The sequence below is a fragment of the Rhipicephalus microplus genome, chromosome 7 (genome assembly GCF_043290135.1).
Source record: "Rhipicephalus microplus isolate Deutch F79 chromosome 7, USDA_Rmic, whole genome shotgun sequence".
NCBI lineage: Eukaryota > Metazoa > Arthropoda > Arachnida > Ixodida > Ixodidae > Rhipicephalus > Rhipicephalus microplus.
Window position 1 is genome coordinate 24,687,708 of NC_134706.1, and position 12,073 is coordinate 24,699,780.

Sequence of the window (12,073 nt, forward strand, 5' to 3'; positions counted from 1 at the left end):
GCCTTTCGGTAATGGGCGGCCGGCTTTAGACCACGAAGTTTCTTAGTATAGTACGACCTGTTTCGACACCCGTTGGCAATGTACGATTATACCACGCTATATTACCATTGAATTGTGAAGCCTCTATACGTGATGCATGTGTTGTAAACCACGAGATGTATTGTCAAGTCATTTCCAAAAAGAGGAAGTTACTTTAACTGTACTTCCAAGCAGACCCGTGTATGTCTTTTGTGGAACACCAGCTTACTACGCAAAAGACCTGGGTTCAGTCCTCACTAGGACAGAAAAAATTTTATTATTTATTTTATTCGCGTTTTCTGAATTTTTCGGTCAGGCAGAAGATGACTATTTCTCACCCACAACTAACGACACTCACACAGAAGCCTGATTTTTCTGCAAAGCAGTCTTTTTAAAGGGCCAATAAACATCCCTGACGCAGATGCGGCCCGCTTCGTTAAATGACCCTAATGCACTGAACCGAATGCACTAACCCTATCACACGCAAGAGATTGATAACTGAAACAAAACAAAAATGGTAGCTAGTTTACAAAGCTCATATTCAATGACCCAATGCAAGCATGTTAAGTTGTTGGAGATCATCCAATGTCCAAGTGACATCTCATGCATGAGGCATCAATGTTTGCAGTAGCATGTTATGGAGTGAAACTCGGCATGCACTGCAGCATTCAGTGCACGTAAGACGTTATGCGGTACATGAGTGCGAAAACGTCAAGAGTTGGATGCGCGCGATCTTGTATATGCTGAAGTTTTATAAGAGCACAGCCTACGGGACATCCAAGATGTCGCTCACAGTCAGGTACTCTCGTATGTGTAGCCAACAGTCTCGACTGAGGTCGGTAAGTTGCAGCCGACAGTCGTCACGTGTGTCGCAAGTCACACCCCACTTCACAACACCTGCCATGCGCATGAAGTCATCCAGCTCGGAGAAACTCTTGAGGCTGTTCTGGATACGCGACACTGCTTCGTTTTCGTCGACGGAAGCGAGTTCCTGCACTTTAGCCACCACCGCGGGGTTCCAGTGCACAAGCTCGAGAGCTGAGGCGCAGTACCGGTGTCTCATTCCCATGACGAAATGTGCAGCGCGCGTCACGAGCGACCAGTTCCGGCTCACGGCGCTACTGACAGCAAACGCACCCTCGTACGGCCAGATGGACCGCTGAATCTTCAAGCAGATGAGCGTGTAATTGCTCGAGATGATCGGCGACAGCTTATAGAGAAATGAAATGAACGACTCGCCGGTGCTTGAGTAGAGGAATAGCTCGCAAAGCGTACGAGTCGCCTGCAGCTTGTCAACGAGTATTTGAGCCTCAGTATCGTCCAAATCAACGTACCCCAGTGACAGCTTGCGTATGCTCTTGTTAATGGACAACGCTTGCATCAGCGTCCTCTTCGTACGATCTTCGGTGCTAAAGCTAATGTACATTTTGTTCACTTCTAGATTTCTGAGCACTGTCGTGCCCGCAATGTACTTTACCAAAAGAGATATGGTGTCACCGTCAAGCTGCTCAAACAGCACGAGGAAAAGGGATGTCACATGACTGCACGAAGGTAACACGGTCTGAGCGCCACGCAGTGAGCTGAACCCATTGCGGCTCATCTGCATGATGCGGATGCTAGACAGCTCCTCGAAATCTCTTAGTGTAACGATGCGTTGTTCGACATTGCGAGGCTTTGGGAGGGTGAAGCGCTCCAGCATGCCAGTCTCCCGCAAAAAATGACGTATCCCAATTTCGGCTGCATCTAGGAGACTTTCCACGGTGATGCTTTTCAGGGATTTGTGTGATGCAAACGTCTTCAACAAGGACCTGCACTCCTCCAGCTTGAAGCAAGAAAGATCAATAGTCAGCTTCTCTAGCGTAGCGTTCTTTCCAAAAGCTGTTATCCACGGAGAGATCCGGTCAGACGAGCTATCTGATTTGGGAAATCTGTTATTTCTGTACAAAACGCACCTCACCATGTGAAACTCCCGCAGCGATCGGTTTTCCCCGAGCATCTCAGCAACGAGCCGGCTGTTCTCATTACTAAGCGGGAAATCAACGAGCGTGACTTCGGAGAGTGTTAAGGGGCTGAACAGAGAGCGGATAACCAGAGTCGGTACAATGTCGTCTTTGAGACTGTGCGACCTCATGATCAGGCGACGAAGCTTTTGGTTCTCGCGCAGGTAGTCGGTGAACTCGGCGCCTTGCTGGCACAAAACCAGGCTCGCCCTCCTGCATAATGAGAGCGACGTGACTGTCCTGTTTCTCTTGAGTCCGTCCAAAATCACGACGGCCCCAGCGGTACTCAGGTGACGCGCACTCAGTTGGAGCGTCGTCAGGGATGTGGTTCGCACCAGTAACTTCGAGAGACCCTCGCAGATACCCTGTTCGAGCCTCGCGACCTTGCAGTAGAGCTGCTCGAGGTGGTTCAGGCGTGGTAACGCGGTAGATAAGCTCTTATAGGCTCTCACGGACGTCAAAAAGAGACGCACCTCGAGCTTTCGAAGGACCGGACTCTTGGACAAGGCATCACTTATCATTTGTTGGTGGTCATGGCATATGTTGTCGTTTAATACAACGGACACTAAACAGCGGTGATAAAACAGCAAGTAGTGCAGAAGCGTAGCGGCTGTGTGTTTCCGCGCCTGCGACGGTGTGCGTGCCAGCTCCATCTGGACGAGAGAAATTTGGCCCGGGTAATTCTCCTTCAGCTCGAGACACACACGCCAGAAGAGTTCATTCCAGGAGGCAAGGTTCCTGAAGATATGACAAGGCCGACCCTCACTGCTCGTGCACAGAGTCTGGTTGTTTATGGTGGAGTAGGAAAAGCTGCCTTCACAGCCCAAGTCTGACACGAAGATTGGCCTGAGGTCTCTCCCACCCCACCCTTGGTCCTCAGCCGGACGTTTGCGTTTGGGCATCACGAATGATCGAGTCCGCCAATTCTCGGCAATGGCAATTTTAGCAACGCACGTTCGTTGGATTTCCTGCCAATCTGCTATGTTCAGAGCTAACAAAGAGGCTTTTCGCGAAGGCGCTTCGGAAACAGCGTTCAGTAAACTTCGATTACTTGTCTACGTTCTGCTCCGAGAAAAAAAAAAAAAAGTGGAGAGGCCAGCGGTAGGTGCACTCGCGAACCCGTTAAAATGCAGTCAGTGTCCGGAATAAGTACATCGGCTCTTGGGTTCCTCTCGGACCTCCGCGGTAATTCTAAGCGCCCTCAGTCACTTCCGACATCTTCATGCTCACCAGTGAATTCTTCACTCCATAAACCATCTTGGCCCGTCAATCGCCTTCGTCGTCTTTTCCTTTCTTTTCACTGTCTCCTCACAAAGGCTTCAACACAACCACTGGCGGTCTTTCAGTCCGTGCAACACTCGCGAAGAACGCCGCACCTCTGCACACCATACACACCGGGTCGCCCCACGGCTCGGATGACACGGCGAGAGAACGGCGAGAGAAGCTCGCGTCCGCGGGGGCGAGCAGAACTGACACCAGTGCGAGACCGGCTGCGAAGCGGTGGCTTCTGCGGCGCACGAAGGTTGGGAGTCCCGCGGTGGCGATCGCCTCCGAGAAGCGTTGGCGGCGTAGATCAGTCAGATCTCAGGCAACGAAGCTCCCGAGGGCGGCTCACGCAGCGGTTCCACTGTCAACGGTTGCGGACTCGACGGATTCAGAACGCGAACACATCCGGCGTGAGTGCGTTCAACAGTCCACCACGCCGACGAGCCGGAACGCAGAATGAGCGCGCACCTCCACAAGGCGCAGCCAGGGTGTTCTGTGGCGCAGCGCCTATCGGTAGTCAATGAGGGTGGCGATTTGGGCTTGTTGGTATGGTTGCATGATGATGGATGGTAGCGCAGACAACGAACACGGACAAGAGAAGGCACATAGACACACATAGACACTGTGTTGTGTCTATGTGCCTTCTCTTGTCCGTGTTCGTTGTCTGCGCTACCATCCATCATCATGCCTATCGGTAGGTAGAGTGCCTAGAGTGCCTCGATGCGCGCGCCCCCGCTTAGAGTGGTGTCAGCTTTTGCAAGGGCAGATGCCGCCGCCTCGGCTTCGGCGCCAGCGCGACCGCCATTTTGGCGCCTCCGGCCGGTAGTTCGTGCTTGGCGTGTGAGGTGTTGTTGGGCAGTGTTCATTCCCTTACAGTTTTATGCACCCATCTCCGCATCACCATGCCCGGCTGCTGCGTGCCGCAGTGCTCGAATCACTCGAGAAACGGATGGAAGTTGTACCGGTTTCCAAGAGACCCAAAAAGAAGGCTTCTTTGGACCGTTAAAATCAAACGAGACAAGTGGCAACCGACTAATACGTCGCACGTATGCAGCGTAAGTAAACATTTTTTTTTTAGTGCGTCGTATTCTGACTGGTCAGCATTATTTAGGGCGCCGTTGTTTTTTATTTAGGTGCGCAATGTAAACGCAGGACAGCCAAACGTCGTGCAGGGTACTGTGCGGCGTGCTCGTGTTAAAAGATCACGCTTTAAGAAAATGCGTCAAGTACGGGGGCTTCGGAAGCCCCCGTGTCGATAACATTTCATGCTGGTTCAAGGGCCTCGAGTGTGCTACTACATTCATAGGAATTGCGACTAGTTTCAGTGCCCTTGCACGGGAAAGTGTTGCCTTGGCAGCAGCGTTGTGAAATCCTTCCCACCCCCTACCCGAGGCTGTTAATTTCGTGCACTGCGCTTCGCAGCTATTTTGCTCGCGAGACCGGCTGCCGCTGTCGTGACCGTCCGCCTCGCAGCCCGAAGACAGACTTCGTGAAATTGCCGTACTCGCTCGCCAACTCGCCCCGACAGCGTACGCGTCGACCGGGTGCTGGCGGAGTTGAGCTGAACGAAAAGTAGGCAAGAGATGGGGACGCAGGAGGTGTAGTTAAACAGATGAGAATTTAGAAAGTGGAGGAGGGAGAAAATTATATGCAAGGGCAGAAAACGGGGAGTGAGTTCAGGCCGCGTGCCGGCGAGCGAGTACGGAAATCTGACGGCGCCTGACTGCTGCCGAACTTCAAGAGTACGGCACATAGAGTTCACGTAATTCACATAAGAGGAAATTGGACGTGAAATGCGCGCATATGGCCTCGCAGGGAATTAACATAGGCTCGGGTGCGTGGTAGGGGGATTTCACAACGCTTACGAGGCCTGCCCATGTTTATTCGTGCACGCGTTGGCACTGATCGGTCGAAATTTGAACGCCTCTTGTGAAATCAAGCCGTTTGAACATAAACATGCTGTTCCTGCGAAAAACTCGTAATATTACGAGGCCGGACTTCTGCCCGTCTTGTGTGTATCGTCGTATGTATACTTGGGAATCAGGAACACTTCAGTGACGAACAAAACAAGCGCTGTTACGGAGTGTTGTCATTTTTACCTGACAAATAAATTCGATTGCATTGGGAACTTGGAGGCTTGGGTACAAAGCTTTCGATAGAACGAAATCTGTAACGCTCGCTATAAAATCAGACCTGGTCCTTTGTCGGCACAATAGACTAATATTTTATTCACATGAATTCAGGAATCCTTACAGATTTTCAGTGCGAAAATTGAAAGGGTTATTATAACAGCAGGCTGGGTCTATGATCGCGCTCACTGAAGTGGCTTACGTGAAAGCGCGCGTGAGCTCAATTAGTTTCCTTCTTTTTGTGCTTCAAAGTTGCTGCTAGTTCCTGCTGCGAATCATACTGAATGCATACATGAAATCTTGTTTATTGACAGTGACAGACATTCGTTTTTCTTCTGCCAGTGTGTTAATTTCCAATTCTGGTTTTATTTGCAGGCTCACTTTGAAGAGAACAACTATGAGCAACATCGTGCGGATGGCTGGAAGAAGTTGAAACCAAATGCCGTCCCAACTTTGTTCACATTCAAACGTAAGATTGAACTTTTTTCTTGCATTACATAAAGCAGCACCAGTTGCAAGTACTCTATGTACCTGGGATTTCTACGAAGCTAACACCAAATAGGTCCTCATATGCTGCGTCCACATTAGTGCATAAATTCTGGAAATGCAGTCACGGACAAAGCTAGGAAATGCGAACACAAAAATGTGAACCAGACCACGCAAAATCGAAAAATACTGCTAATATTAGACGGTCAAATAATGGCACGCTATTAGTGCGTTTGGAAAGCTACATTTCCCAACTTTGTTTTTGTGATTACGTTGCATCACTTTGACTTGCATGTAAAAAAAAAATTGCGATACTTGAGTGTTGTGGTTTATATTTCTTGTTTGCATTTTTTGGTCATGACTGTATATACGTTTGGATTTCAGTGTTTACAGGCATGACCCACTGCACAACAGTTTTCCGCTACTTAGCACACGGTCGTGTACTGCTAGGATGTCAGGTGCAGTGGCTATGTTATTTACAAAGGGGGAAAACGGAAACCATTATGTATACGAGATCCACGATGCACGAGCCCCCACTACAGTGCGCCTCATTACCTGCGTTGCGTTGGCGTGTTAAGCCCTACAATCAAATAATCAATAAACTGCATAGGGAGCGAATGTCAGTTGAGCCCTCCACATCGGCGCACACGTGTAGCTCTGGCATATGAAGCTCCAATTTGAATTAGAGCCGTTTATTGTGGGGAGAAATTTTGAGCACAATTTAATTATGGTATTTTAAGACCTTCCCCTATCCCTTGTGGAAAGGGCGGGGGAAGGACAAGTGTCTTCCTCACGTCAATAACTAAGCTGGTATCTGCTGCATGTGTTACATTTGTAAAATTAACAAGCTAGACATGAACTGGCATTGCTTGAATATGTTCATGAATACATACATTTCTGCTTGCAGCACTGCCTAAGGAACGAAAGCCACCAAAAGAAAGAACTGTGCCTGCACCCTCCAGCAACGAGACCAACAAATCTCCTCCTGGTCTGCGTCAATATCCAGCTGCAGTTAAAACTACCCTAGAGACCCCACAAAACCACGCCGTTCCTGAATCTACACGGCAAGGAACATCGTGTTATGGGCACGACACCATGGAAGTTGACGACGCCGTTGTTGAACTGTCAGCGAACACTAGTGATGCAGATTCAAGAGAAGTTAATGCAGCGGCTGGTGAGACATCAAATTCTACTGCAGAATCAGCAGAACTGAAGAAGAAGCTTGCTGACCTTACAAGAAAGTACTCTGAACTTCAGCAACATCATGACACAGCCAAGAACACCATTAGTGGTCTCAAGAAAAAAGTGCAAAAACTCGAGACTGAGGCAACAAATATTTCGCAAAATATGAAATTTCTCAACGACGATCAAGTACGCGCTCTCTCAAGGAGCAGCAGCTTGGGGAACTCTTGGTCTCCGCACACTGTCAAGCAAGGCCTTCAAATTAAGTTTGCTTGTGGAACAACCGGATATGAAACTTTGAGAAAAATGGGATATCCTCTCCCATCCAAAAGAACGCTCGCACGGAGGATTCAAAATTTGAAGTTTCTCCCAGGCGTTCTTCACGAAGTGATAGACGTTATGAAATGCAAAGCCGAGACCATGGAGGATGTAGAAAAGGACTGCGTCCTTTTTTTGGATGAAATGGAGATAGTGCCGGGGTTTGAGCTAGATCGGGCTGAAGACGCACTTCTCGGAGGAATAACTCTTCCTCCGAAGCCTGAAGAGCCTGCGGTTCATGCTCTGGTATTTATGTTGGGCGGACTTAACCAGCGATGGAAGCAGGTGATTGCATATGAATTTACCGGAAGAAACATCGATGGCGGCTTGCTGAAAAACTATGTGTTGGAACTAGTACAGCTGTGCAGTCAAATATATCTGAGAGTTCACGCAATCACATGTGACATGGGCTCGGCAAACCGCGCAATGTGGAGGGAATTCGCCTTTTCCAGTCACAGAGATTCTTCCACGGTGTGCTCCATACCTCATCCGTGCATGGACGGGAAGGAACTTTTTTTCATTGCTGATCCGGCTCACGTCTTGAAGAACCTCAGAGGCCAGCTCTTGAGCTCAGAAGTTTTCACGTTGAGTGAGGCCACAGTTGCCAAACATGGCCTGCCTTCTTCACAAGTCAACTTGGAATATGTTCAGGCTGTGCTCGAAGAAGATTCTAAAACAGAACTGAAGGTAGCCCCAAACTTATCCGAAATGCATACCAGCGCAGGCCACTTCACCAAAATGAAGGTTGGTGTCGCTGTACAACTTTTTCGGGAAGCTCCCCCAGCTATCAGATTCTTTATAAAGGAAGGAGTTCTTAAACAGGAAGCAGAAACAACAGCTTGGTTCATGGAGCTGATTTCAAAATGGTATGCACTGATGTCTTCGCGGCATCCAACACTGGCCCTGAGTCGGAGAAGTAGGGCTAAGTACTCCGAAGCCCTAGATACATTACACACAGCAATAGAAACCATCAGAACTATGAAAATGGGTGCCACATCCCATTGGAAACCGTCGCAAGCAGGTGTACTCATATCAACTACAGTTGTACTTCGCCTCCAAGACGTTCTTTTAGGAGACGAAGGCTATGAGTTTTTTCTTACGAGCAGGCTCCTGCAGGACTGCTTAGAGAACCTCTTTTCTGTGGTGCGGCTTATGAAGCCGGTTCCCAATGCCTACGATCTCAAGTGCGCTCTGAGACTGGTGAGCGTAAGCCAATTTTTGCATACACCGAGGACGACCAGCTACGAGCTTGATGACAGGGAGTACCTGGTGGACCTGCTATCCCAGGGGAAGGAAGCCTGCGTCGAGAAGGAAGCTCAAGAAATCGATGATTCAGAGATTTTGTTCATCGAAGGATTGTCGTCCACAGAATGCAGTATTCTCTTTTACCTAGGAGGATTTATTTTGAAGGGAATTTTGACATCTGTGAAGTGCGCAAAATGCAAAGATGCTCTCCTTGGAACTGCCAACGACGAGCATGCTTCGCTGACAGCACTGAAAGAGTACGTTTCAGATGGAGGCAACCTCATCTACCCCAGCAAGGGAGTTATGAAAGCCTTGATAGACTATGAGGAGCATTTTGCTGCCATAAACTTTTGGTGCACGGACAAAGTAGTCACGATGAAGTCGCCGCTTCGTTCACTCACCGCATACCTAAACAAGGTGCACCGCCGCAGCTTGTGTGTATGCGCGGAGCACGAGGACAGTATATACCGACTGCTCACAGAGAGGTACGCAAGAATAAGGCTGCGCATTCACCTTCGGCAGGTTCCAGTCGGGAGTTGCAATGGACATGCAAGCAAAACATGTGCCGGCGTCAACCTCTCATGAGAAATGGACACGCCAAGATAAGCTGTATGCTTAAAAGGTTTCGGCTCACGTGGGCACGCTTTTGACTCTTGCATTTTTTATTTTTAAACATTTCATTTCGTACTGCATTTGGTTTGTCTTGTATCTGACTTTGATTTTCACTAGTGGGACAACGCAGCATTAAGGCGCACAAATAAATGGCCTGTTCACTGAAATCGTGGGTGTCGTTTCATAAAGGTACACTGGTAAAGCATGTTACTCTCGGGTATGCTGCCTGCACAGTGCATGAAATGGTGAGGCAGGGGAAGGTGGTACCGAATGTCAGATAATGTGTGTGTGTGCGAGTGCGTGTGTGTGTGTGTGTGTTATATATACACACACACGCAAGTATATAAAGTACAGCGATTCCTGCCTTTGCTATTCGGCTGATTCACAAAGACCCAAATATTGCATTCCTTTCAGCAAGCGTAGTAATAAAAGTTCATGCGCCCCTCCGTCTTAACGACGACAACGGTTTAACGCGAATCTTTCTGGTGTGGGAGTTCGTGGCTCATTTCATTCAGTCTATGTCAGCCCCTGGCGCATTGTACAAGCACAGGCCACCAGTTTGTATGACGTGCGTTGTTCCATTTAACAATTAGGCAACAACAGCACTAAGAGGTGTCCAAGTTGCACCAAAAAAAAAAGCTCGCCAACGAGTACTTCTTTCCTACCATACGCGAGCACCGCAAGCGGTAATGCGCTTCGCATGCTGCCCCACTACGGCAGGAGCCGTAATGGCGGCCGTCGTAGCAGACGACGCGGCTGTCCTCACCCTCAGCGGAGCGCGCGGGCATCAAGGCATCCTAAGAGTGCCTCGATGCGCGCGCCCCCGCTTAGAGTGGTGTCAGCTTTTGCAAGGGCAGATGCCGCCGCCTCGGCTTCGGCGCCAGCGCGACCGCCATTTTGGCGCCTCCGGCCGGTAGTTCGTGCTTGGCGTGTGAGGTGTTGTTGGGCAGCGTTCATTCCCTTACAGTTTTATGCACCCATCTGCGCATCACCATGCCCGGCTGCTGCGTGCCGCAGTGCTCGAATCACTCGAGAAACGGATGGAAGTTGTACCGGTTTCCAAGAGACCCAAAAAGAAGGCTTCTTTGGACCGTTAAAATCAAACGAGACAAGTGGCAACCGACTAATACGTCGCACGTATGCAGCGTAAGTAAACATTTTTTTTTAGTGCGTCGTATTCTGACTGGTCAGCATTATTTAGGGCGCCGTTGTTTTTTATTTAGGTGCGCAATGTAAACGCAGGACAGCCAAACGTCGTGCAGGGTACTGTGCGGCGTGCTCGTGTTAAAAGATCACGCTTTAAGAAAATGCGTCAAGTACGGGGGCTTCGAAAGCCCCCGTGTCGATAACATTTCATGCTGGTTCAAGGGCCTCGAGTGTGCTACTACATTCATAGGAATTGCGACTAGTTTCAGTGCCCTTGCACGGGAAAGTGTTGCCTTGGCAGCAGCGTTGTGAAATCCTTCCCACCCCCTACCCGAGGCTGTTAATTTCGTGCACTGCGCTTCGCAGCTATTTTGCTCGCGAGACCGGCTGCCGCTGTCATGACCGTCCGCCTCGCAGCCCGAAGACAGACTTCGTGAAATTGCCGTACTCGCTCGCCAACTCGCCCCGACAGCGTACGCGTCGACCGGGTGCTGGCGGAGTTGAGCTGAACGAAAAGTAGGCAAGAGATGGGGACGCAGGAGGTGTAGTTAAACAGATGAGAATTTAGAAAGTGGAGGAGGGAGAAAATTATATGCAAGGGCAGAAAACGGGGAGTGAGTTCAGGCCGCGTGCCGGCGAGCGAGTACGGAAATCTGACGGCGCCTGACTGCTGCCGAACTTCAAGAGTACGGCATGTAGAGTTCACGTAATTCACATAAGAGGAAATTGGACGTGAAATGCGCGCATAAGGCCTCGCAGGGAATTAACATAGGCTCGGGTGCGTGGTAGGGGGATTTCACAACGCTTACGAGGCCTGCCCATGTTTATTCGTGCACGCGTTGGCACTGATCGGTCGTAATTTGAACGCCTCTTGTGAAATCAAGCCGTTTGAACATAAACACGCTGTTCCTGCGGAAAACTCGTAATATTACGAGGCCGGACTTCTGCCCGTCTTGTGTGTATCGTCGTATGTATACTTGGGAATCAGGAACACTTCAGTGACGAACAAAACAAGCGCTGTTACGGAGTGTTGTCATTTTTACCTGACAAATAAATTCGATTGCATTGTGAACTTGGAGGCTTGGGTACAAAGCTTTCGATAGAACGAAATCTGTAACGCTCGCTATAAAATCAGACCTGGTCCTTTGTCGGCACAATAGACTAATATTTTATTCACATGAATTCAGGAATCCTTACAGATTTTCAGTGCGAAAATTGAAAGGGTTATTATAACAGCAGGCTGGGTCTATGATCGCGCTCACTGAAGTGGCTTACGTGAAAGCGCGCGTGAGCTCAATTAGTTTCCTTCTTTTTGTGCTTCAAAGTTGCTGCTAGTTCCTGCTGCGAATCATACTGAATGCATACATGAAATCTTGTTTATTGACAGTGACAGACATTCGTTTTTCTTCTGCCAGTGTGTTAATTTCCAATTCTGGTTTTATTTGCAGGCTCACTTTGAAGAGAACAACTATGAGCAACATCGTGCGGATGGCTGGAAGAAGTTGAAACCAAATGCCGTCCCAACTTTGTTCACATTCAAACGTAAGATTGAACTTTTTTCTTGCATTACATAAAGCAGCACCAGTTGCAAGTACTCTATGTACCAGGGATTTCTACGAAGCTAACACCAAATAGGTCCTCATATGCTGCGTCCACATTAGTGCATAAATT

General features: G+C 49.1%; 2 protein-coding genes across 2 annotated transcripts; one reads left to right on the forward strand and one right to left on the reverse strand.

Moving 5' to 3' along the window:
• Positions 1–750: 750 nt before the first annotated feature.
• LOC142766874 (uncharacterized) lies at positions 751–2,960 on the reverse strand. The gene has a single exon (XM_075868078.1). It carries the CDS (start codon positions 2,918–2,920, stop codon positions 785–787), a length of 2,136 nt encoding a protein of 711 aa, XP_075724193.1. The 5' UTR covers positions 2,921–2,960; the 3' UTR covers positions 751–784.
• Positions 2,961–3,993: 1,033 nt separating this feature from the next.
• LOC142767345 (uncharacterized) lies at positions 3,994–9,424 on the forward strand. Its single transcript, XM_075868831.1, has 3 exons — positions 3,994–4,339; positions 5,789–5,882; positions 6,807–9,424. The coding sequence occupies exons 1-3, from the start codon at positions 4,187–4,189 to the stop codon at positions 9,227–9,229; spliced, it is 2,670 nt and encodes an 889-aa protein (XP_075724946.1). The 5' UTR covers positions 3,994–4,186; the 3' UTR covers positions 9,230–9,424.
• The last annotated feature ends 2,649 nt before the right edge of the window (positions 9,425–12,073 follow it).